This window comes from Petaurus breviceps, unplaced genomic scaffold, assembly GCF_028583685.1.
Source record: "Petaurus breviceps papuanus isolate PSGF00001 unplaced genomic scaffold, PetGlider_PUasm1.0 90879, whole genome shotgun sequence".
Lineage (NCBI taxonomy): Eukaryota > Metazoa > Chordata > Mammalia > Diprotodontia > Petauridae > Petaurus > Petaurus breviceps.
The window spans coordinates 14,513,869-14,540,514 of NW_027187368.1; the positions used below are offsets into that span (position 1 = coordinate 14,513,869).

Genomic DNA, 26,646 nt, shown 5'->3' on the forward strand with positions numbered 1-26,646 from the left:
AATTGAGAGAGCAGGCAACATTTGAACCTCACTTATCTGAGCTGGTTTAGTAGGCAAGGAAGAATAAGTGCACACATGCGCACACACATACAGAAATTTGTCTTACCAAGTAGAGAAATGAGAGGGAAAGGGACTGTGGAGGGGGCTGAATGAAGAGGGGAAAATAGATCAAAGCAGGCAGTGGTTAGAAATAAAATAGACTTTTAAAGATGGGATAAGTTTTAAAAAAAAGATAGAGAATAGGATGGAGGGAAACACAGAACAGTCATAATTGTGAATGTGAATGGGATGACTTCAGTATTATACTAGAAATCCTAGCTATAGCAGCAAGACAAGAAAAAGACATTGAAGTTAAAAGCACAGGTGATGAGAAAACGTGCAGATGACAAGATGGCCAACTTAGAGAACCCTAGAAAGTCAAATAAAAAACTAATCCAAACAATTAACAACTTCAGCAGAGTTGCAGGATATAAAATAAACCCATCCAAATGACAGTATTTTCTGCATATTACCAACAAAATTCAGTAGGAATAGACAAGAGAAATTCCACTTAAAATAGTTACAGACAGTATTAAATAACTGGGAATCTATCTGCCAAGACAGAGACTGCATGAACATGATTTTAAATACTACTTCACACAAAGATCTAAATAATTGGAGAAATATTAATTGCTGGTTAGACAGTGCCATTTGGTTGGTTTCACCAATGTAATAAAAATGACAGTATTACCTAAATTAACTTATTTACTCAATGCCATACTAATCAAACCATCAAAGAATTGCTTTATAAAGCTAGAAAAAAATCATAGCAAATTCATCTGGAGAAACAAAATGTTGAGAATATTAACAAAAAGGGGTTGAGGGGAATGGGGAGGAAGGGGCCCTAGCAATATTATATTTCATACTATACTCTAGAGATGTAATCATCAAAACAATTTGGTATTTAGGTAAGAAAGAGAAGTTGGTCAGTGGAACAGTTTAGGTACATAATATACAGAAGCAAATGAACATAGTAGCTTAGTATTTCATAAACCCAGAGTTATAGGATACAAAATAAACCCACAACTGAATTATTGCTATAGTCTCAAGTCGTTTCACACATTAGTCCATTTTCTACTTAGCTGCCTGTATGATTTTCCTAAAGTATTGATCTGACTCACTCCTATTCAGTAAACTCCAGTGACCCTCTTTTTTTTTTTTTCCAAGATCAAATAGCAAAATTTCTTTTGACATTTGAAACCTTCTTACAACCTGGTGCCTTCCTACATTTCTAATCTTAAACTTTGGTCACTTCCACATACTCCAAGATCCAGCAGCACTATCCTTGCTGTTCTTTGTACATGACGACATTCCATTTCCTGATTCATCGCCTTTTCATTGCCATACCTGAAATTCACTTCTTCCTTTCCTCTGTCTTCTGGTTTCCCTGACTTCTTTTCAAGATTTGGCTCAAGTACATCTCTTTGAAGAGTCTTTGCCCAGTCTTCCCCTCCCTTCTGAGATTGCCTTCCATTTACACTGTATGTATCTTATATCTACCTAGTTTTTAGCGTATTGTCTTCCCCCGTTAGAATGTGAGCTCCTTAAGGCCAGGGACCATGTTTTCTTTATATTCTTAGTACTTAGCAGAATGCCTGGAACTAAGTAAGTGCTTAATAAATTCTTGTTGACTGACAAGTCCTTTCTTATCAGTCAAGCCTTCTTTCACTATTTAACTATGCCACTTCACAGAGATCTTCCCTTCCCTTGAATTCCTGTATTTTATGTATCAATTACCTAGCAAATGCTGTCTTGTTCTGCTCTTTTTTTTTTTCATGTGTAAATATACTCTTTTCCTGGACTAGATTTCAAGTTCTTTCTCTGCATTGATATCCCACAATGCCTTGTACATAGTAGGTATTTCCTGATGCATGCAGACTTGTGACTAATAAAACTTCTTGAAAGTAATATGTAGGGGTGGCGGGGTGGCTAGGTGGCACAGTGAGTGGGGCGCCAGCCCCAGAGTTGGGAGGATCTGAGTTCGGTTCTGGCCTCAGACAGTTAACACCCACACAAAATAACTGGCCGTGTGACCTTGGGCAGGTTGCTTGACCCCAATTGCCTTCCAAAAAAAAAAAAGTAATATGTATATATAAACCAGCCTTGTAAATATCTTAAAAAAAATTCTTGAGGCCCTTAAAATCTTTTATGGGTCTGTACTACTTTTACTGCCTGTCTAGTATCTTAAAGCTAATGAATCTTATAAGACTAATAATTTTTAATTTTAAGAAATGAAGTTTTCATTTTAAATTTGTCTCTTATTTTACTAGAGAAAATGTTAGTGATTTTAGAAACTTAGGTTAACCTTTTTCTAAACTCTATAGAAATAAGTAAGGATTAGTTTATTTCAGCACATCTTTTTAAAAAGTGTTTTTATGTGATTTTTAAAAAACCATTTCTGGAAAACCACTCTCTACTTTTCCAACTGAATTCTCCTTCATAACAAGGAAAAAACAGTTAAGCAAAAATGCTTTAATATGATGACCATATTTGACAGTTTCTACAGCATTCTACTTGGGAGAAGTTTTAAACATATCTTTATTAGGTCCTTATTCTCCTGAGATATCTTTGATCAACACCAGGGAAATGCAAAATTAAGGTAGAGACTAGGACCCTAAACTCATGGATCTGACAGTAAATGATGACTGTAGTAGAAAAGAAAGGTCATAACTGTCTGGGGAGGAATTAGGGAATTATTAGTCAAGTTTTATAAATGAGAAGAGAAGTTGGTCATTGAGTTGATCCAGCAAAGAGGGAAATTTTGATTTAGTTATTGGGGATTAACATTTAAATAAGGGACAGATCCCAGTTTGTTGATTATCTTCAAAGAATGATTTTTTTTTCTCCATGCTAGAGTGACATGGTGAAGGCTAGATCCAACATTAACTCATGATTTTGAAAAATAATGGTTAGAGATTCTGTAGAAACTAATAATGACAAGTGACATTTATATAGCTCCCTTTTGGGGAAGGTAGTATGTAAGAAAACTAGGAAAGAGGCTAAGTGATTTGTCTCAAGCTAGGATTTGTATTCAGATTTCCCAACTGTTCAGTAAGCCTTATGCCTTATATGCCTTACCCAGTTCTACCCTGATAGTTTAAATGATAGCAAGAAAAAAGGATTCTGAGAGAATGTAGAATATTCTCCATAATGTTTTCTTTTCCTTAATTTACTTCTCATATTCTAGTCTAAGTTGTTGTTCTATAATTATAGTAGGGTTTTCTGTGAGTTATATTACTGTATTAAATTATAAGTTCTGTGAAGGCAAAGACCTTAATTATTCCTGTATCTTACTGGGGTCCAGCACAGTACTTTAGCATGTAGCAGGTACTTAAATGGCATTTGAATGAATTATGAATTATAAACCTTTGTGGGTAAAAGGACAGGAAAAAGAAAAAAAAATTTTTAAATTTCCCCTCAAAAGTGTTAATATGCTGATACTTATTTATAATGTTGTTTAAGCCCATCATATCAGGAGTGCTTGTCTAAAGAACTTGACAATGAGGTCAGCTAAAACATACCACAAAACCAGAAGCTATATGAAATTGGGAATGAGAATGTGTTTATTGAACAAGGATTGCTAATTGACTTTGGTTACATTGGTTGTGGTTTGATTTTTATAGAAGGATGCACTACAGTGGTCTAGAAATCCATCTGTGCCTGAGGGAGAAGAGCTGGAGGATACAGCAGATATAGAAAGCTGTGGATCCAATGAAGCCAGCACTGTGAGTGGTGATAATGATGGTAAGTACCTCCAACAAAATTATTAGACAGCTGTGAAGAGCCTCTTCAGGGGCTGAACTGCTACTTTTTCTTCTCCAGTATCTCTTGATGAAACCTCTTCCAATGCCTCCTGTTCTACAGAGTCTCACGGTAGAACTGTCTCTACTCCCAGGGAGACATACAGAGCTGCTTCACAGGTATGAGTGATTGGTTAGATGTCAGGGTTCCTAATATGTAGGGAATTATGGAAATCTTAAAGTAAGCAAAACGAAGTTCTGTCTATTGGTCTGTAAGTGTAAAAGTTAAAAGGCAGGTTGGTGTAATGGAGAGAGCATTGGACTTAGAAAATCTGGGTTCAGATTCTAATTTTGCCTTGTGCTGTGTGGCCTGGGGCAAGTCATTTAATTTCTTCAAGTCTCAGTTTCCCTATCTTTCAAAAAGAGACACTATTTAGACTACCTATGTCAGAGGTTGTTGGAAAGCTCATGGGAGAGAATATGTGGAAAGCATTTTATACCAAGAAATTCTGTATAAATATAAGTCATTATTATGGGAGTGTGTAGAGAAATATAGCCAGAGAACAGGCATTTATAGTCTTTCCTGGATAGATAATTTTAGTGTCTGGTTCTCTGATTGAAAAATCCCTTAGGATCTGTGGGAGGAAAAGAGGGGACAGTACTTTGGGATATGTCATAGTAGTTTTTCTCTCTCTCTCTTGGAATATAGACAAACAAACCGAAAAAAAAGACTGGGGTGATGCTACCTCGAGTTGTCCTGACCCCTCTGAAAGTAAATGGAGCACACATGGAATCTGCATCAGGTACATGCACATTTCTTGCTGAACAAAATCCTTCTGAACATCATCCATAATGTTGTGTGGAAACTGCTGGATTGGTCATTATGACTTAGTGATATTGGACAAGTCACTTAACTATTCTGGGTTTCATTTTCCTAAAATTAAATCCTTAGTCCAAATTAAATTGAAATGGGAGCCTAGTTATCCCCTTTCCATGTGGATTCTCACCATTACTCAAGACAAGTCTAGATAGTAAAAAAAAAAAAATACTGCTTTGTTTAGTGAATTGAGTCAGCATAGGGTTAGCTGAACTTGGTGTTCAGTTCTGGCTCTTCTATTTGCTAGTTATGGTAAAAAGTTAGGAGTTTTTTTTTCCTCATCTGTAAAATGAGAGGTTGGTCTAGATGGCCTCCATTAAATCTCTGATCCTGCAATCTATGATCTATTCCTGTCCTTGTCAAGTTTTAGGATGGGGAGGAAACTTGAGCCCATACCATGTAAAAATCATTTGAAGGACCTGGCAGTCTTTAGGCTGAAGAAAAAGCTTATTATTAACAGGGCATTGATTGTTGTCTTCAGGTAGCTAAAGGGCTATAGTTGGGATTAAATGTATTAGGCTTGTCCCCAGAGGGGAGAACTAGGATCAGTTAGAGAGAGGCAGATTTTTTTAATCTCACTCTAAGGAAGAACTTTTTAATGACTAGAATTGTTTCATAGTATAATGAGCTACTCTGGGAGGTGGTAAGTTACTCTTTTCTGGTGGCATTGAAGGCAGCGGATGAATGTCTGCTTGGTAGGATGTTCTAGACGATTATCTGTTTCAGGTAAGATTTAGTGTAGGTGACCTGACTCTTGCAGTTTTAAGAGTATTTGGAAACTCAAGCATCACGCAAAATTAGTCTGATTTTGAAGATTTTATTTAATTTCTGCAAATTAGGATATATTCAGTTTTAGTATCTTAGAAGCAAGAGCACAGTAGTGTGGTCATCTGTGTCACATTTTCCCAAGAAGTATTCAGCAAGGCCATAGACAAGTCTATAGAACATTTTGACTCCTTCTTGATACATTTTGACCAGTGATCTGATTTTCTCTTAGGATTTTCTGGACGACACGCTGATGGAGAGAGCAGCAGCACATCTAGCAGCAGCAGTAGCTCCCTGGCCCTGTGCAGCACTGCCATGCGTAATCGGGTGGAAATTACTCGTGACCCTCCCCAGATCTTGCGAGGTATCAGGAAACCACCAACAGGTGAGTTGTTAGAGATTGACTTATTTGCCTAAAAATACAACCATTTAATGTGTAATTTTTTTTAAAGAGTTTACAGGTTTTAATTATATACACATATAAGCTACATGTCCTTTGCTGTGGTGTTAGAGTCATAATGTCAGAGCTGGATAAAACCTTAGAGTTTATATAGTACAACTTTCTCATTTTTTTATAGAAAAAGAAACTGAGACCCAGAGTTCGAACAGTGAATTTGTTTTCAAAACTGAGTTTAGAATCTGGATCTCCTAACTCTTGGTCCAATGATCTTCTTGCTACATTATTCTCCCTTCAGTGAAGATTCTGATGGTTTTTTTCTTCTCATCAGTAACCACTTGCCACATTTTTTAAAGTTCTTATTCTTTGTTGAACTTGCTTATCTTTTTCTTGACCTAATCAGCCTTTCCTCTCAGCCTAGTCAATAGAATAACAAACATGGAAGTGCTATATAAATGTGAAGGTAGCGTTGGCATCACTGTTCAGTGTTATATTAAGTAGGAAGTTTTATGGTTTGTTGAGGCATGATTTTGTTTCTTGCCATTAAACATGGTGTATTTTTCCAGCGAGGCTATCGAATTGTAAGTTGCACTCTTTAATTTTAGGATAAAAACATCTTGCATTTTGAAATGGGAACCTAGTTGTCCCCTTCAAAACCAGTCTAGATACTAAAAAAAAAAGGTACTGCTTTGCTAGTGGATTGAGTCAGCATAGGGTTCGTCATTCAGGCTCTTCCATTTGCTAGTTATGGTAAAATTATTTCCTTTTGTTACCTTAGCTTTCTCATCTGTAAAATGAGAATAATAATATTTGTACCATCATTGGGTTATGAAAGAGGCCTATAGGGGTGGCTAGGTGGTGCAGTGAATAGTGCACCAGCCCTGGAGTCAGGAGGACCTGAGTTCAAATCTGGCCTCAGACACCTGGCACATTTAACTAGCCATGTAACTTTGGGCAAATCACTTAACCCCAACTGTCCTCTAAAAAGTAAAAATTTAAAAATTTTTTAAAAAAGAGGCCTATATGTGTGTAGAGCTATGTAAGAGTTATTGTTGCTTTTAAAATCAATTAGTCAACAAGTATTTATTAAGTACTTGCTAGGTTTCAGACACTGAGCACAAAATTTAAAGATTCCTTGTTTTTAAGAAGCATTAAGCAGTTACAGTACTTAAGGAGTATTCAATTGGATTCATTTAGAAGAAGCTGCCTTCACAAATTCAACCTTTCTTTATCACTGTGTCAGTAATGGGGTCACAGTAGTTGGAGCAGGAGCCCTTCTTAACTAGGGGTTCACCTGTATGGATCCTAACACTCTTAGTGTTGTCATCTGTGAGCTATGACTCACTCTCCCTCACTCTCACCTCCATAGCTTTCCATTCTTCTTGTAGAATTGTTTCTTAATTAGCTGGGTTGCCTTGCACACCCCTGTGTACCTTCCCACATCTATAAACTTGCTGGGGTTCAGCTAAAGTTATTCTGAGGTCCTTTCTAGTTCCAATATTCTGTGTTTTGGATATATGTCCATATATCCAGGTATAAATATGTCCATAGCATCTTGTCTAATCCCAGCCTTAAAAAACACCTTTTATTTCTTCTAATAGACATTGTGTTCTGAGACTGTGTGGTATATTAGAAAGAGTATTAGATTTGGAGTCAGGACCTGACTTTGAATTCCAGTTGTGCTGCTTGACCTCTCTGGGTCTGTTTCCTCATCTGTAAAATGAAGAAAGATGAGATGTTCAAGGATTCTATGCAGCTGTGATCCAACAGCAGGGCTTATTCCTAGACTTCTCTTTCACTCCTCAAGTGCAATTCAGGTAATCTAATGATTGGCCACCAGCTTAGTTTTCCAGTGGAATGGGGTCCTTTTTTGGTGTTGCTGACCTCAACACAACCAGAGCATACACATGGTTTTGTGTTTGGCATTATGTGTAGAGCAAACTCCAGTGTTCTGCCTAGAAGCAGCCTGGAAAGGAAAGTTTTGAATTGGATCTAGTGAGGCAGAAGATCATCTGTAGTATAGATAAGTTCTCTGGGCAGCTTAATCAGAACTGAGCACACAGGTTCTCTGATTTTTGCTTGGAATATGGTTTTCCTTTGAGAAAATGAAACGTACAGTATAACTTGTTTTCTTTCTTGCTTCACACATTGCAGGGCAAATGAAGCGCAACAGAGGGGAGGAGATAGATTTTGAGACGCCTGGTTCTATCCTTGTCAACACAAACCTCCGTGCCCTGATAAATTCTCGAACCTTCAATGCCCTTCCTTCACATTTCCAGCAGCAACTCCTCTTCCTCCTGCCTGAGGTGGACAGACAGGTAAAGATGAGCGACCCCTCCTTTGTCTCTCTGTATGAGGCTCTTTTCTTTTCTCTCATAAGTATCTTTTTCTGCATTGATCTCTCTAGGTTGGGACAGATGGCCTGATGCGACTCAGCAGCAGTGCTCTGAATAACGAGTTTTTCACCCATGCGGCTCAGAGTTGGCGGGAACGCTTGGCTGATGGTGGGTAGATACCACCATCTTGAGTAGCTTGAGATGTGTTTGCTATAGGATCATGTATAGTGTTATATTCTTTTCATTTAAAACCCAGATATTATTTTTTCTCCTTCCCAATACTTTCCAGTAGTTTTTATTCACAATGGGTGTTCATGGGTGCAAAGGATATAAAATTATGCTTAGCAACTCTTGGTTTAAAATTGTCTCTCATTTTATCTGGTATGTCATTATATAACTTTTGTGTACATCTCTCCTGTATCTCCTCATCCTTATTCTTTCTGACTAGTAATCTCCTTATTCCAATCATTGTTAAACGTTAGACTTAAGTTATACAAAGTAGGTGGTGGTATGTGGAAAATAATACCTAGTTCTGACCGCTACACCCCAGTATAATCCAGTTTCTTAAACTTTTAAACGCTGACTCTGTGTGATCATTGGGTCCTTTTCATTTATTGTTGTGGGGGAGGAGAAAAAGTTCTTGGTTTCATTTGGCAAACTACGCTGCTTGCTGTTGAATGGCTGATTTCTCTAGGGAGGAATGAGTTTCTTGTGAAGCTGAACCTCCTCTCTAGAGGAGGCTGTGGAAGAGCATGAAGAGGACAGGGCACGAAGAAAAGGAGCCCCCCCCCTTGCCTGAGGGTGTATAGGCTTGGCAGGCTCAAGGCATCTGGGTACCAGGAGAGCAGCCAAGTGACGATGAGCATAGCCCACTCATTAGGAGAGTTTTGTTCCTCTACAGGCGAATTCACTCATGAGATGCAAGTCAGAATACGACAGGAAATGGAGAAAGAAAAGAAGGTAGAACAGTGGAAAGAAAAATTCTTTGAAGATTACTATGGACAAAAGTAAGCCCTTGGAGTTATTTGCTTATAAGTTTGTCTCAGAAGGAAGGCAAATTGGATCTTAAAGTGGCATGCATATATATAAATAAATGCATGCACACACATATACATACAAGGAATATGAAGCACTTGAGTGGGTCAGGCTAATTTATATCACAAATTCAACCTTAAGAAAGCTTACAATATGTGAGAATTGCCTGGGTTTGGGGACCATGTATTATGCAGTGTCCATGTGGTTTTTCTGTAATAGACTCTACGCAGATTCCCCTTTTTTACTTTGACACCTTTTGCTATCTTGGCACTTGAGATCTGCCTTTTGACTCTTCTGAGCTAGTAAAGATTTTTCATAATGTGATTCATGTCAAAGATAGTTTGACCCATCTGTGCTCAGGAAAGTTATAAAAGGAAAAACATCTTTTTGGCCTCTAACTTCCTTTACATGATTTTCATTTGCAGGTTGGGTTTGACCAGGGAAGAGTCACTGCAGCAGAATTCTAGCCAAGAGGAAGCTGAACTCAAGGGTGGTTTGTGCGTTCCAGGGGAAGCAATGCGACCACAACGTAGCCCTGCTACTCGTCAGAGGGATGGTCACTTCAAGAAACGCTCTAGACCAGACCTTCGCTGCAGAGCCAGGAGAAGTCTGTATAAGAAACACGAACCCGAACAAACAGAAGCCACTAAGGAGACAGCACCTGTGGCGCCAGATTCCTCCCTTTATAAAGAAGAAAAGACTGAGACAGACTTGACAGAAGGAAGCAGTTCGTGTCTGCCTGGTGTGTCCTCCACGGAATTAAAACCAGACACTCCAGAGACACCAGTTGTGACCATGACTGCCAGGATCCAAAACAGTTCAGAGGTCTTGTCCTTAGCCTCCACTTCTCTCAGCAGAATTCCCAGCTTGCCCCACGAGAATACTGACCAGGAGGCAAAGGACCAGAAACGGAAGTCCTTCGAGCAGGCATCTGCTTCCTCCTTTCCCGAAAAGAAGCCCCGGCTTGAAGATCGTCAGTCCTTTCGTAACACAATTGAAAGTGTTCACCCCGAAAAGCCGCAGCCTACTAAAGAGGAGCCCAAAGTCCCGCCAATCCGGGTAAGGAGTTATTTAGTAACTATTTAACATCTGAGCTCCCAATCAGGTTGACTTTGATGGATGTGAGATTTGTAGGGTCTCATTTGCAGGAAATGAAGGGCTTGGGTGCTACATATTAGATAGAATATAGTTTTTGGTCTGAGAGTTTTTTTAGGCTGAATGTTCACTTTCTGCATTATAGCTAAATCCTAGTTTCTGCACTTTCTTGTCATCCCTTTATGTCATCCATAGTCCTTATGTCCATCCTTACATTTTGGAGCCCTTACTATTTGTAGTTAAGGGGAATAAGGTTCATTCCTCTATCAATTTGGACCATTCTATCCAAATTATCTGTAGAGTGCAGAATCCCTTATTTATATGGCATGTTAGACTTATGTTGTGACTTGAATCCCACTAGAGATTCAATTTAGAAGTATATCATGCCAATTTAGGAGAAAGAAATGCCTTAAAGAGTCCTTTTGAGAAAGATTTGTGGGCAATGGGTGTGGACATTTGCTACAACCATTAGTATTTTGCTTAAAAAAAAAGTTTTGAGTAACTTACCTTCTAGGACTAGGAATTGTACATAAGGTGAGAGATAAATGTGGATCTGACATATAATAAGGAATCAAAAATATTTTTTGGTTCTTTTCATTTCAGATTCAACTTTCACGTATCAAACCGCCCTGGGTGGTTAAAGGTCAGCCCGCTTACCAGATATGCCCCCGGATTGTCCCCAACACAGAGCACTCCAGCCGGGGCAGAACTGGTGCCAGAACCCTCGCAGACATTAAGGCCCGCGCTCTGCAAGCCCGAGCCCAGAGAGAAGCTGCCACAGCCTCCATCGGAGGTGGGGGTGGGCCAGGGGGAGGTGGTGGAGGGAACACTGATGAAGGAGGCGGTGGAGGTGAGGCTAGTGACCATCCCGAACACAGGGGAGCCAAGAGGACTCACGGAAGGTGTACGCCAAATCTACAACGAACACAACTATTGCCGCCTGGTCATGTCATAGATGGGGAACAAGCCCTGTTAGAAACAGGGACTCCTGAAGGAGACTGGCTGTTACCTGGGAAAGACGACTTGTCCTCTCCTCCCATTGGAGAGGAAGGCTGCATGTTTCACGGAGTTGCTGATATCCTCACAAGTGAGTCAGAAGAGGCTTTATTACCTCTCACTGTTGTTTCCCATGGCCAGCCAAATGAAGCTATGGTCCAGCCATCTTCTGATACCCTAGTGCGTGATAGGTTGAGTGAGAAATCTGATTTGCCTACTGATTTAAGGACTGAACACGAGTCTTGTACCACTTCTCAGAAAGAGAAGAGTGAAGAACAGGGACAGATGGTTCTCTCAGAGAATGATTCTGTTCAGTCTCAGGTAGGAGAAGTCTTAGAAAAAGTAACTGACCAGGCCCTTGGCTTGGACTCTAATTCCACTGTGAAGGATACTGTACTTTCATTGGTACCCAGCCTAATCCCTGAATTGTTATTGGATGAAAGGCAGCACGATGGAATATTGAATGAAGTAGAACTTAATGACTCAGATCCACCCACTGGGGAAAGCAGTGCCAGCCAAGGGAACTTAAAAGATGAAGCTCTTGTTGCTGATAGTGTAGCTCCTTGGTTTTCTGGTCCATCAGATGTCCAGACAGTGCAACGGCAAGAGCTGGATTCTAGGGAAAACACCTCATCTACTGAACCCCACAGTGGAAGTGACCCAGAGCAAAAGGTTTCTACTGAAACATTGGATTTACTTAGTTGCCACCCTGCTACCCAAGAAAGCATTAATCCTGATAACCTTCCTCAGCTTTGGGAATGCTCCACACAAGGAGATATGGCTAGTGTCTGTGAACAGTTTGAAGAAGTTCAAAGACTTAAAATTAATGGGGACTGTGAAGCACTGAGTACTCATAGTGAGTCAACAGACACAGCATCTGACTTAGAAGCTGAGCTAACTGAAGACAGTGCAGAGGCAGATCCAGATCTGGGCCTCCAACCCAACACTGAGGAGGCTGTAGGACAAGGATCTTCAGTTGAGAGCATGACTGAGAAATGTGATTGCAATCAATCCAAATCTCTAAAAACTAATGGAGAGCCATGCAAAGCAGACTTGCTGTCAGCAGCTGCGGTGGACAAGGGGCTTGAGCTTCACAGCTGGGTGTCTCATGTATCTGGCCCACTGAAGCCTACTGAATCTATACCACAAGTCAGTTCTGAAAAACAGCTAGGGTCTCCATGCCTTTCCCGTCCTGTGTCATCAGTTGAGGCCAACAATCCACTGGTGATGCAGTTGCTTCAGGGCAACTTGACCCTGGAGAAGATCCTTCCAGCAGCACATGGTGCCACCAAGCTGGAAGTTACGCAGCCATCATCTGAAAACATGGAGCAGAGTAGCAATGGTTCCTTTGAAGAATCCACTCTTGATCCTGAGACAAATAGAAATGTTGCTGGAAGAAATAGCTCTAGCTCTGGTTCCCCAAGGGCTTTAAGGGATGTGCTTCCACAGGAGTGCCATAATCCTGGAGCAGTGCTTCCCAAGCCCAGGGGTATTCAGGCTCTCCCTGACACTCCCCCAAAGAACTCCAAGGTTGTCCCGAATTCAGGCTCCCCACAGCCATTGGCAAACCTGATAGGATCTTCTGGGCAGTTGGAAGAAGTGGAGTCCAAAGAGAAATTCTCTTCCTGTAGTTTTGAAGATCAAAAAGAGTTGACCACATCCCCCAGCCCACCACAACACAATAATGTAGATTCAACCCTGGGTAGAAGTCCAGGAAAGCAAACTGCCTCTAGAATACCTCGGTTCTTGTCTCCCAATGTGATCTCCATTGGTCCCAACCAAATCTGTGGGGCCCCAGTGGATAAAAACTATGTTGGTGGACAAGGGAAAAAGCTTTTTGGTTCTGGATTCCTTGGGAGCACAGCTGTGGCCCAGCATCATTCCAGGTCAGTGGAGCCGCTGCCTCCCAACATCCCTACTGTGGAATCAGTTTTTCCCAGTAGGAAGCCAGGACTAAGCAAAAGCACAGTGTCTGGAGGAGGAGTCCAGACATCCAGAGCAGAATGGTCCCCAAAGCAGCCCCCTAACTCTTTTAGCAGCATCAAGAATGAGAACATGCTGGCCTGTGGGGGTGGCCCACCCAAGAGTAACGCAGAAAACAGGCAAGGCATTGGCCACAAACCTTTCGAATTGATGGAACATTTTCAAGGGGTGCCACTTGTCATGGATTTGCCATTCTTCAAGCTCCCCAGAGAACCTGGAAAAGGGCTCAGTCAGCCATTAGAGCCTTCTTCCATTCCCTCCCAGCTCAATATCAAGCAGGCATTTTATGGGAAGCTTTCTAAGCTGCAGTTGAATTCCGCCAGTTTTAATTATTCATCTAGCACACCGGCCTTTCCCAGAAGCCTTGCTGGGAGTGTCATGCAGCTTAGCCACAAAGCAAACTTCGCTGCAAGCCACAGTGCATCACTCTCTGTGCAAATGTTCACTGATAGCAGCAACATGGAAGAAATCTCGCTGAAATGCTCCTGTAGCCTAAAAGCTATGATTATGTGTAAAGGATGTGGGGCATTTTGTCATGATGACTGTATAGGACCCTCAAAGCTTTGTGTATTGTGCCTTGTGGTGAGATAATAAATTATGGCCATGGACAAAATTGTATATTTAGTGTGTGTATTTTGATAATGATCTTAAATCTGTACACAAGAAAATATTATTTGTTATAATAGAGACAATATTACACTGAGCAGGAACCACTCCTGCTTTCCCCCCACATCTGCAACGCTCAAGCCTTCTGTTAACTGAGCTTCTCAGGTCTGCGGAGGATCTCATCTTACTGGGGGGTTTTCCTAGCTCTACGCCATTATGGAGACTTTGTTGCACCTCGCCGGTCAATCCCCTGAGTGAGAGGCAGCTGCCCTCCAGTGGGCCCTGTGTAGAAGCCGCTTGACCTTCATCAGAACTGGTAGGAGGAGCTAGAAGGCTGAGTTCTCTATGAGGGGCTGAGTTAGGTTAGGACCTGCTGTGCTTAAACAGAACAATTTCAGTCTTCCACTCGCTTCTTCTTGCCACCTGTTTTTCTGCTACTTTGCAACAAGTCAGCGTTTTCCTCCCCTACTGACTGCCCTCCCCCACTCTCCTAAACCAAGGGAGAAATTGTGAGCTCCTCAGAGCTGAGTGACATTGCAGTAACTCTCAGCCCTGCCAAGCAGGGCTATTGACCCACGTTTAGGTGATTACTTAGATGGAGCCATTTTAACCCTGGGGGATTTCAACATGAGTGGTTCCTGCCTTCCACTCCTCCCGAGAAGCAAATTTGGAAGTTTTCCTGCCTTGACATCTCTCACTGGATTGAAGGAATCCTAGACCTGCCTGAATTATGGGCTCAGAATTGGGAAGAAGGGGGGACATTTTTCTTGTTGAAAGTCCACTGCTGCTGTCTCAAGACCCTGTAACTCAGGACTTCAGTAGTGTGGCAAGTGACTTCCCACCTCAGAGACCTTCTCCAGGTCTTTTTGGACTTGCTGTGCGTGGGCAACTGTGAGAGCGCACCTGTGTATGTGAAAGTCATTTTACATTTCAAAGCAGTGTGTGTTTCTTATTTTTATATTTTTAACTCTTTATTCTTGGATGTATAAAGTGAAATATTTGACTCTTGTAAGTATACTCTATGCATCTCTAATGTTTTATCATGTATTTATATGTTGTACACAGTACTGGCCAATTCTGTAAATGGATGTATTGTACATAGAACATAAAGGTCTGTTCCCTTATTTTCAGTCTTCAGCAGTATTGCATTCAAATGGTGTTAGTTACTAATTTACATCTGTAGTCAGAGCCACTGTATTCTGGTCTACCCAGTGTGAGGGTGGGCTCAAGGAGGCATATCCTGTCAGATCCGCCAGGCTCTCTCTTAACTCACATAGGTAACTGTGGGCAGACTGGCTGCAGGTGCAATTTCAAGGTCAGCCTGCCCACACCTTGCCGAACAAATACATTTTGCTCCTTTGCGCCTTCTTTTTAAAGGTATAAATTCTGCAGCCGTGGCTTTTTGCTGCCACATATGGCAAATCTCCAGGAACATTTACAAGGAGGTGCCCTTTGTCATAAGACAGTATTAATTACTGTGGGGCTCCCTTCTATGTTCTTGGGTAGCACAAGGAGTATCCTCACAGGTTTGAATTCGGTGTGGTGAACTCTAAGGGGGCCCAGTAAGCCAGATCATCTTTAGAAATATGGCTGTGTGAGTTGGTCTGGCCTGACTTTGGATGGTGGAATTGGGAATATAAAAGGGTATAATGTTGGTTTTCATCCCCAGCCAATTTTTAGTGAATAGGCTTACCTGTTTGTCTTCATGCTCCACCCCTCTTCCCCTCCCTTCTAGCCCCTCTCCTCTCCCCCCAGTTCTTGTATCCTTTCTTGTTACATACTTGACTATACTGTTTAATTTGTTTCCCCATCTGAGCGCTTCTGTAAGAAGTATAAAATTTGTATGGCAAAAGCGCATTTCATTGAGTTGAGTCAGGGTCATTTACCTGTAGTCCCCCCCCGCCCCCAATCCGTTGTGGCAACTTTGTGATATGAAGTATGAGAGAGAACAAAGTGGTGATTTGAAATGCGGTATTGGCAAGTCCAAGTTGACAATTTCAAAAGCCTGTTTACCAAAGATAGGGAGTAGAGAGCCCAAGCAGTTTTGAGCCTCTTCTTCCTTCTTCGCTGTGTCCTTTGGGGCCACTATAGTGTACAGTTTGAAACTGGTCTGGTCTGCAGAGCTGTCCAGAGAAAGCGCTGCTCTTGTATGTCCCTTGTGGTATTGGAAAAAAATAAACTTTCTGTAAAATCTGCATTTGTGGTTTCAGTTCTCTTCCTAAGCAGTCTGTTTGGACTGTACACATCTTGCTGATTTGGGGTAGTAGGAGCAAGAATACTTCATTTCCTTCTGGACATTTTCCATGAAAAACATGATATTGGTTCAAATGTAGTAACCCTGTGTGTGTGTGTGTGTGTGTGTGTGACAGAAAAACTTTTAGAGCAAGAAAGAAGCTGTCTGTTGCTGTCTAATCTTTCCCTGCCCTAACTCACAAACTGTAAAACCCTCCTCCTTCTGAATTTTGTCTTCAAAATGGCAGGCAATGCACAGTGCACTCCTGTACCTCTTCTAGATGGTGATGGAGATGATTAGCAGAATTGGGAATTATTGATACGTTTCAAATTATTCATGTGCACTGATTAAAATGTATCGAACAGAATAATAGTGGAGTTGCTGGACCTTAAGATTTTTAGGTGTGGTGACCAAAAATGAGCTAACTCAGACATACTTCTGTAGTCTACATGCTTGGAAATGAGCCATCTTTTAACACTTCATTGCAAAGTAAGTTTTTTGTTAGGCCTAACCTGTAGTAATGTATCACAAAATCAATCAGCAAGCATTTATTAAATGCCCACTGTGTGCCATACCCTCTGCTGGGTGCCTAGGCCAGAAGACAACTGAAACAACTCCTGCATCTAAGGAACTTAATACTTCAAGTTAAATGACGGAATACTACTGTTAGATCCTTTCTCTGGAGTTAGGACTGCTTGGCGCTTGAGACATCCAGCCCATGAAAGGTGACTGTTTAGTCATCCCAGATTCTGACTCCAGCTTTAGTTTTGTTGAGCAGAATCGTAACGTTCCCGTAGCATGGAAGAATACTTTGTTCAGAGTATGGAAGGGGGGCAGCTAGGTGTCGCATGAATAGAGCACCAGCCCTGGAGTCAGGAGGACCTGAGTTCAAATCTGGCCTCAGACACTTGACACACTTACTAGCTGTGTGACTTTGGGCAAGTCACTTAACCCCAATTGCCCTCCAAAAAAGCCAAAAATAAAAAAGTATGGAAGCAACATGATCTTAATTGGATTAAATGTCCTACTTTAACTCCTTTTTAATTTAACTTGCCCTCTTGAAATAAGCTCTTTTAAAAATTGCTTAGGAAGGGTAGCTAAGTGGCACAGTAAATAGAGCACCAGCCCTGGAGTCAGGAGCACCCGAGTTCAAATATGGCCTGATACTTAACACTAGCCATGTGGCCTTGGGCAAGTCACTTAACCACAATTGCCCTGCTTTTCCCCCTTCTAATAGCAAAAATATATATATTGTATAGGTAACCAGCGTATATGAACCAAATTATGGCTAAGGTGCTCTAAGATAAGGACTTTTCATTGGCTCTTTTGAAGGCTAGCATATAGGTGACAGATTGATGGTGTAATGGGAAGGGTACTGTACGTGGAGTCAGACCACCTGGGATTGAATCCCTGGATGCTAACTAGTTGAATGACCACTGGTAGGTCATCTGTTATCTCTCAGTTGGGGGAGGAGGGATGCTTTTTTAAAACTGAAAGTGCTGCAGAAATGTGACTTGCTACTAAAAGGATCTAGTTGGGTTCTTCCAATAGCAGTAAATCACATTACTATGGGAAATTGTTCACCATGATGAAACTAGGTTAGTGTTAGGTCTTTTCTTTAACTGTACTAAGGGCTAGAGATGGAATCTATTCTTGGATGAGAGAGAAAAAGGACTACCTCCCCTCAACTCTTTCCCTCCCCCCGAAAAAAAAGGGCACAAATTTCTCATATTAGAACCAGATACTATAGGGCAGCTACTAAGTGGCACAGTGAATAGAGCACCTGCCCCAGAGTCAGGAGGACCTGAGTTCAAATCCAGCTTCAGACACTTAACACAAAAAAACTAGCTGTGTGACCTTGGGCCAGTTACTTAACCCCAGTTGCCCTCCAAAAAGCAAAACAACAAAACCAGAACCAGATACTATCACCAGGAGGAGAGGTAATGGACCAAATAGTCCTATCCACATCACAGAAGAAAGTGAGGCAAGAAGGAAAGTACATGATGGTCGTTATAATGAATGGCGCATGGAGCTAGGGCTAAAATTCAGGTCTGCCACCTCTCAACCCAGACCTCTTTACCCAAGATAAGTGATTTTACTTTATATAAAAGTTGGTGGAGCGCCATGGGGTTGTATTCTTTACAAAAGCTTCTCCTCTAGGAATCATTTAAACATCAAGCTTTCCTTACACTTGGGAATCGAAAGTTATTTGATTCCCAAAAATTCAGTTTATACTTGAAGTCTACCTATATGTAATTGAATGATTAAAACTCTTTGGAGGTACTTTCTAGCTCTGGATGATCCCCTCCCCCCCCCACCCGTGGTTAATATAATTAAAAAAAAAATATTTAAAAGTTTCCTAGGATTTTTTTTTTCTTTTTGGAGGGGAGAAGGTAGGACAATTGGGGTTAAGTGACTTGCCCAAGGTCACATGGCTAGTAAGTGTTAAGTGTCTGAGGTCACATTTGAACTCAGGTTCTCCTGACTCTAGGGTCAGTGCTCTACTCACTGTACCACCTAGCCGCCCTGGAAATTAATTTTTTAAATAACCCATAGAAGGTAATCAACACTTACGATTGAGGTGAGAGCATGTCAGGGGTGCCTGTCTGAGATGTGTGATTCTCCAAATTGGAGCAGCACAGGCTCCCTTTAAGATGATCTGGGCTTGTGCCTCCCTGGTATGGTCTCACCTATGAGTACTCTTCTGATGGATTGCCATTGCCTTTCGGGAGTTCTTAGCTTGCTGAAGCAGCTTATTCTGTAAGTTTCTTAGACTGTCTTCCCATGGTGGCTTCAGAGACCTTATTCATGAGTATTTAAGGAGAAGCAAGTCTTAGACTCCGTTTTGGTTAGACTACATTTTGTTTTCTGGATGCCTGTCAACAAGCATTTATTAAGTGCTTCTTATGTTCTAGGCACTGCACTGGGGTTACAAAGAAAATAAACATGGTTCCTGCCTTCAAGGAACTTGTGCTTTAATGGAGACAACATGCAAAAAATTGAACTTGACAAGATTTTTGCAATGGAAGTGAAAGGTAATCTCAAGAGGAAAGCATTAGTTCCATGTGTATATGTTTTAATCTCAGAAAAAGCTCTCTATGTGTTTGCATTGTGTGCTTGGACATGCAGACATGTGCCCATATGAGGCAACTGGGAAAGGCCTACCTAAGGTGGGCTTTGACTTGAGTCTGCAAGGTAGCCGGGAGACAAGAGCATGAGGGACAGCCAGTGAGAAGCCAGAGCTACAAGACAGTGTTGTGAGCAAGGAATAATGAGGAAGGGAGGCCACTGTACATGGATTGTAGAGCTAAGCAGAGGGGAGCAGGGTACAGTAGAAGACTGAGGGCTTGGAGCAAATAGGGAATCACTGTAGTTTATCGAGGAGGTTAGTGACAGTCAGGCTTCTGCTTTGGAGAGATCACTGACATCCAAGTGAGGCATGGATTGGAGTGAGAAGAGACTTGGGGCAGGGGAATCTAGAAGTCTTGCGGTATTCCTACATTATAGGGATGGGGTGAAGAGGGCCTACACCAGTGTGATGAAAATAGGTACTTGAGTAACTTAGAGATGTAAAGGTAAAAATAAGGCTTGGCACCAGATTATACATGTGGAGTGAGAGTGAGTCAAGAGGATCTCATTTGACAGATTTAATGGCTGTGTGTTTCAGGCTTTGGACTGCAGCCCAACACTTGATGACTTTTCTGGGATACTCTCGGTTTTTGTGATACTGGTCTCTCTTAATTCTACCTCTCCGATCAGTCTCCTCTGTTAGTTCTTTATCCAAACCATGTCCATTTTAGGAAGGTTATTGACAAACTGAAGTGGATATTGGGGGATGGGTGGAATCAAGATGGGAAGAGGATTAGAGATCATGTTATAAATGAATTGAGAACATTTAGTCTAAAGGAGTGACTGAGGTTGGAAATTTAGTCTTTGCACATTAGAAGCATCCTCATGTGTGAGAGGAATTAGAGCTTGTGCTAGGCCTGCTGGGAGGCTGTTGCAGAGGTGCTGTGGCCCCATCCTGAGAAAGGACTCCTTAATAAGTAGAACTCTCGGATGGAGGAATGGGCTGCTTGAGGAGGCTGTAAACTGAGATCTTTAGAGATTGGATGATAAGGATATTGTAGACTGTGATTCCTGTTTTACATTAATGACTGGACTTGGGGACCTCTGAAGTTCCTTCTGACTCTGAGAGTGATTCATTTTTGTGCTCAGGCAGAGGCTGACTTAGCAGTAGTTTTCCATAGGTACTGAAAGCTTGCTTGAAAGGAAGTGAATACACACTGGCCACCAGATACAGAGAGGACACATAGCAGTCTGTTTGTTATACAGTGTGTTTATTAAGTAGATTCAGTCTTATATATGATATACAGATTCCAAAGAAAAAGGATTCCACGTACTTATGAAATCAGTGCATTTAGCAAGTAATACCATGGAGAGAACAGCTTGATTAACAGCTCATTGGTCTTTTGTTAAGTGAGGGGGAGGGCGTTGGCCTGTGCTAATCATTCCACAAACAAAACAGAATTCAGTTGCATCACATAGAATAGACACACATTCTAAGAATTAAAATATTAAGCCACATTTACTGGAAAAAACCCACTATATAGAACACAAATAATTTTTATAGAGAGCATTGAGGAGGAAGTCCTCATCTGCTTAAAAAAGCCACGTTAAGTTGCATAGGTGCATCTCTGTAAAAATATAATTTAGAGGTGAAACGATTAAGCAGTAAAGTGTCACCTTTAGAAGTTGGAGTCCTGCCATTATCTTAAGTGCCGTATGCGTGCTCTCTGAGCCTCTCCCAAAAGGTGGTTATTCCCTCCTGGATTCCCTAAGTGTCCCAGGTGAGTACTGAAGAAACATTTGAAAGTCCTCATTTCTTAGCTCCTCAGTATCAGATTTACACTTTTCTAACAACCTGTAATTGTGCCAGAGGGTGAAGGCCTATTGGGTTGTCCTTTGATAGTCATTTGGACCCAAAGGCTAGCATAACCTCTGCTTTTCCATCCTTTTATCATCAGGAGAATTAGACCCATTTAGGTTCTGACGATTCTCCTTCTATGCCATTTACCAACCAAAGAGATCAAGAGTGTCTTTACTTTGACTATCACTGCTAGACCAACCACAAGACAAACGACCATGGGCCATCCATGCTGCTAAAAGGAAATGATTTGCTAGTTCCAGAAGTGTTTGTAGCAAATCCTGATTCTATTGTGGTGAGTTTAAAAAAGTTATTTTTATTTTTTCTCTTTTAGGTGGAAACATAGGTAAAAGAGAAGAGATTTGTGGCTTTGCTAAGCAGATGAGTTGAGTGAGGCGCATCTTCCTCCTCAACAGTGAGTCTTGCAGACCACACAGGGATGGGGGGATCTGTACATGTAAACAGTACACTTTCACTGAGTCCAAAATTAGGAGCCAAAAGACAAAGGTTCACATTGGTCTTAGGTAGATACAGGCAAAGAATTGAGCTCTTGAGCTCGGAACCAACAAAAACCAAAAATTTCTAAAGCACCACTAAATTATATAAAAATCAGACCATGGACGGATTGAAACTGGTATTCTGGTGAAATACTACACTACCTTGTAAAAAGTTTTACAAAAAATTACAAATTAAAAGTATATTAACCCTCTGAGTTCAAAGCAGCATTTTGAAAATGGACTGGTAGTTAATCCTCCAGCCACCCCTGGAGTGGTGAGTGGCCCTTTGGACCTGTTTGGAAATCCTCTGAACACTTTCCCCCCTCATTACAACACTGTCCTCAGGAATTGAATAATCCATGTGTACAAGGTATGAAGGTAAGATGAATTTCAGATGGGTTAAACACAATCATGGGTTTCCCCATGGGTTTGATCTTCTACAAAGTCCCAAGTCCTCTTCACCTCTCTCCTCATTGACACCTATCCTTACTATTCCAAACAAAATTCCTGTCCCAAACTTTCTTGCTGTTCAGTGGATTCTGCTTCCATTTTTCCCTTTCCTCTTAGAATCCAAAATGGAGTGTAGCCCTTGGGCCCTTCAGCAAGAATTTAGAACATTTGGGACATGGCTTTTAGGGAGCAGAGCTGCAGTTGGAATAGAGACCAGGGCAGATGTGAAGATGTTCTTCAGACCTACAGCCAGAACAAGCATGCTGGTACTTGGGAGACAGTGAGGAATATGGGGTGGGAGGGGGAGAAGCTGCATCTTTTAAATGAGGAAAAAAAAAAAGGCAAACCAAGAACCCAAGAAGTTTCTGTGACTATACTAGCAAATGGGGTCCTGTTTCCACTTAATAACCTGCTCCAGATTCTGCCATTCATGAATAGAGCTTCAAAACTAACTGACCCACCAGGTGCAGGTTAAACCTAGGAGGTGATGGTAACATGATGGGGAATCTATTGTCCTTCAGCTACACCTGAGAGTCTCGTCTTCTCCCAGTGGCATGTGTTTTGTACTAAACCTACACTCTTACCACAATACTAAGGCAGGGCCGAAAGTGATCTGTTAAGACGGCTTGAACTCAGAAAAATCCAACTTCGAATTGTAGCAAAGGCTGCTCTTTATACAGTCCCTTGTGAGGGGAACCTCTCCCCGTGTCTTATGTCAGTGTGTCAAGAGACTGATAGCTCTGGGATTAGCCTGGTTGCTGCCTCAAGAAGGTGAAATGTAAGCAATCGATAACAAGAATTCTAAGGCGGCGATTGTCTCAGCCATTTTTTTTTTTAACATTAAGACTTTCACAAATTGCTTGGGGTAACATTTTGCAAAAGGTCTGTTGGTTACTTTGTAGTATTGTTCACACACAAAAATAAATATTTACACAAATTCAAATGTTGAGTGTGTGTATGTGGGGCAGGGGGGACTAGGGAATGCTGTGATATGAATGGTGCATGGTCTGGGGAGTGCATAAGTGTAGGGGGAGAGGCTTTGGGCACTGAAGTTTGTGCTGTGATGTGGATCTGTCTTGGCTGTTTCAACCCTGATGAGGCCTAGGCTGCCCAAAAAAGTCAGTCAAGGAAAAGGCTTATTTTGACAGAACTGGTGTGATTAAAATGGCATGTGGGAGCCCTACTGTCCCTGGGAACAGTGTATGCAAGAAAGATTATATCACCTTTGGTGGGGGGTTGAAAGGCAGAGTTGTGGGTTCCTCATCTTTCAGTTGCCCCTTGTCCTTCGCCACTCATCCGGGGCCTTCCTGGCTAGAGTCAGGTCATAGGTTTTGTGCCTGGAAGGAGGAATAGTCCAATCTGGTTCCCTCCCTCCCTTCCTGAGGGAAGCCTGCCACCATCTTGAATGCAATAAGAGGGGGTGACCGAGGCTACAGAGGAGCTGGTTTGAGAGGGAGGGGTCTTGATATAACAGCCAAGGTGGTTTGCTGGGAACTGTCTGCTCCACTCAGCCGGTCACCTTGGGTTCCATTCTGCTTCAGCTGGGCAGAGGTGGCTGTCACTGAGATAGAGAAAGGAGCTAGAAGTCTCACAGGTCATCAGGCAGCAGCTGCTGCTGCACTTATGGCTACTGCACATGTTGCATTGAGAGGCCTTACCTTGGCCCTTTGAGGTCTAAGCTAAGTCCCTGACTTTAGCAGCACTGGTAGGTATTGCACTGAGCAAAAGGAAGTGCCTATAGGAAGGGAAGAAACCAAGCCAACTTTGTTTTCCTTCACACTCTAGGGACTGTGGGTTTCTAATCCAGGACTGTTCACACCCAAGGGAAACTGGTCCCAGAAGAGATTCTGTGGCATCTGCTTCACTTCTCGTTTTATGATCACCAGTCAACTGGGCAGAGAGGGGAAAGGGAAGTAGTTGCCAGACAGCCTACCTGGAGGAGCATGGCTTTCTCCTGACCTGCCTAAAGCTTTCCCAGTGAGAGGGGAAGCCATGAGTTATTTCCACACCCTCTGCTCACCATTAGGGCAGTGAGAGGGGAGGTTTGTAAGGAGCTGTCATCTGCCCTTTCTGGCCTCAGCAGTTAGGAGGGCTTGGGGCTCAGGCGTCTGGCATTGCTGGTTTAGACTTACAGGATGCTCACTGCCCTTTGTTTCTCAGATACCCAATTTGGATTCGTTTTATAATCAAGGTATTGGGGGTGGGGAAAAGTTGGGGAACCAGCCATTCTGAGCAGGCTCAGGGCACATCCGTACTGGGAAAAGCCCACGCTGGAGTGTGAGGTAGAAGACAGATGGTGAATGTGATGGGGGTTTTGCAGAAGTGGGACTGCCTTGGTAGTGGGGCTGGGTGGAGTTGGGTTTGCTCTGCAGTATATTAAATGTGTGTGAGGTCCTTCCACTTGGTGGTGCCCGTGCTGAGGTCACTGACTGGAGGAGACTGTGTTCCTGTAGCAGCAGTGGGATCTGATTGAGAGCATAGCTGAGTCTAAACATGACAGCTAGTGTGTGCAGTTCAGCCTCACGGCGGCTTACTGCATGATGGGTGGGCTGGAAGCTCCAGGCCCAGGTCGTAAGTAACCTCTACCCTGTGGCACAAGGCATGCCCGGGGATGCTGGCCTTGTTCTGCCTCTCCGCCCTGCTGCCCACCCCTCATCACTGTAGTGATATGGAATGTTAGTTCATAGGAATAAATTCCTTCTGATCAGACAAACACAAACTAGCAATCTGTACAAACACAAAAGAATCCATTTTCAGAAAAATAAATTACTAAGGGTAAAGGAGGAGGAGGAGGGTCCATTTTGTTTTTTCTCAATAAATATGCAATTCTGCTCACCTAAGACTTGAAAGGTAATTATCTGGGGATGGGATTCTAACGTCAGGGTCCACGAAGGTTATTCTAAATACGGCCACAGCTCCCAAGCTCCCTGTCAAGAAAGTTCAAACCCCCTCCAAAGCTGCCCGTTTGGCTTCTTCCAAGCAGGTAAGTGCACCTGTGTGGTGAGATTCAAAACAAATAAAAAGTGTCCTTGTGCCCAAAGTCCCAGGTGCTTGGAGTGTGTGTAGAAACAGCTCTTTTAGGTTCCACTCATTTTTTTTCTTTAAATAAAATGTACCAGCTAGAGGGGAAAGAGGACACCAGGTCCTCAGCTGGGGGCAGCCCCTTTTCTCTAGGGTGGAAATTGTCATGTTGACATAGGAGCTCTCTGGGTGCTGGGGCGTCAGTTTTGCTGCAATATGAGGTTTTCCAGTTCATCTGCAGACCTCAGGAGAAAGGCAGCAGATTCTCGGTAGCCAGCGATGAGCTGCCGCACTGCACTGATCTCCGTGGGGCTGAGCTGGGCAGTGGCCATGCCCCGGCTGGTGCTGTTGCTGGAAGAGGAGGAAGAGGAGGTGGTGGTGGTGGTGGTCGTCGTTGTGGTGGTGGAGGCAGCCCCGCCTTTCATGCTGAGATCTGTAGGACCTGTGGAGGCCATGACAAACCAGAATTAGCAAGAGGGGCTGATACCCATTGAATACATATGCCCTCAGGGTAGGAAATGAGCACCAGGTTCAGTGCCCATAGCCAAATCACTTCCTTTCCCTAAGGTGTGCATGTGTGGCAGGAATGGAGGAGAGAGGTGAAGGGGTAGATGGATTTGGTCTCCCAAGGTCCCTCTTGGCTCTGGCATCCAAAGATATTATGATATAATACAGTTGGCAATGACCTGGATTCAAATCCTAGTTTTACCATGTTAGAAAAGCCAATCTCTGAGCCTTGGTTTCCTAATCTACAAAATGAGACTATTCACACTAATCTTGTAGGCTTGTCAAGATGGCACTTTGTAAATCAGAGTGATACACAGAGAGAGAGGGGAGCTGGTGGTACCCTGTGACCTCCATCATACAATCTCCTTAGGCACTGCTTGGCCATTCACCTGTTCCATGTCCCTGGTGAAAGGTGAACTCCTTAAGGGCAGGAACAGGTTTTTTATGTTTGTGTCTGTAGTCTTAGCACTTAGCACATTTCCTTACGCATAGCAAGCGTATTAATCAATGCTTATTGAATCATATTCAGATTTCAGCCTGGGGAAGCGGGAGGACCAGTCATTACAAAATTGTTCCTATGCTTCTGCTCTATACCGTTATTCCCTGGTCCGTCAAAGCTGGTGAGGAGGGACCCTTCTTTACTATTGCCACCAACCAGAAATACCTTAACAGGCCAAACCTGGACATGTCCATTTTTTTCCTCTAGTGCACCATTGAAATTGGGTTTTTTAGTTTAGTGTTTTTAAACCAGGGCCTTTATTAACCCTTGGGAGAAACTGACCCAAAACACTGCTGTTGAGTCACTTCAATCATATCTGACGCTTCCTGACCCCATTTGGAGTTTTCTTGGCAAAGGTACTGGAGTGGTTGGCCTTTTCCTTCTCCAGCTCATTTTACAGATGAGGAAATTGAGGCAAGCAGGGTAAGTGACTTGCCCAGGGTCACAAAGCTAGTGTCGTAGGCTGGATTTAAATTCAGGAAGATGAATCTTCCTGATTCCAAGCCCGCTGCTCTATCCATTGCACCACCCAACTGTAGAGTTTGTTATTATGGAGCTTATAAATATGAACCCAAGATATACCTGAGGTCATCAAGGCTGACAGAAGCTTGCTTCTACTTTCTCCACTCCCACACATAGGTTT

At 42.4% G+C, this 26,646-nt stretch overlaps 2 protein-coding genes across 3 annotated transcripts in view; one reads left to right on the forward strand and one right to left on the reverse strand.

Annotated features, from left to right (window-relative positions):
• The window catches only part of ASXL1 (ASXL transcriptional regulator 1), a 70,297-nt gene extending 54,233 nt beyond the window's left edge, over positions 1 to 16,064 (forward strand). The window contains exons 4-12 of one of the 2 annotated variants that reach the window (XM_069073936.1): positions 3,663 to 3,783; positions 3,862 to 3,959; positions 4,489 to 4,582; positions 5,654 to 5,806; positions 7,973 to 8,136; positions 8,226 to 8,322; positions 9,056 to 9,161; positions 9,615 to 10,248; positions 10,888 to 16,064. In XM_069073936.1, coding sequence (XP_068930037.1) covers positions 3,663 to 3,783; positions 3,862 to 3,959; positions 4,489 to 4,582; positions 5,654 to 5,806; positions 7,973 to 8,136; positions 8,226 to 8,322; positions 9,056 to 9,161; positions 9,615 to 10,248; positions 10,888 to 13,854 — 4,434 coding nt within the window. In that variant the 3' untranslated portion in view covers positions 13,855 to 16,064. The remainder of the gene's footprint in view (positions 1 to 3,662; positions 3,784 to 3,861; positions 3,960 to 4,488; positions 4,583 to 5,653; positions 5,807 to 7,972; positions 8,137 to 8,225; positions 8,323 to 9,055; positions 9,162 to 9,614; positions 10,249 to 10,887) is intronic. The other variant, XM_069073937.1, reaches the window with a different exon arrangement.
• An 8,637-nt stretch (positions 16,065 to 24,701) lies between these two features.
• NOL4L (nucleolar protein 4 like) overlaps positions 24,702 to 26,646 on the reverse strand; it is a 198,729-nt gene continuing 196,784 nt past the window's right edge. Inside the window, exon 11 of the mRNA XM_069073941.1 lies at positions 24,702 to 25,439. Coding sequence (XP_068930042.1) covers positions 25,198 to 25,439 — 242 coding nt within the window. The 3' untranslated portion in view covers positions 24,702 to 25,197. The remainder of the gene's footprint in view (positions 25,440 to 26,646) is intronic.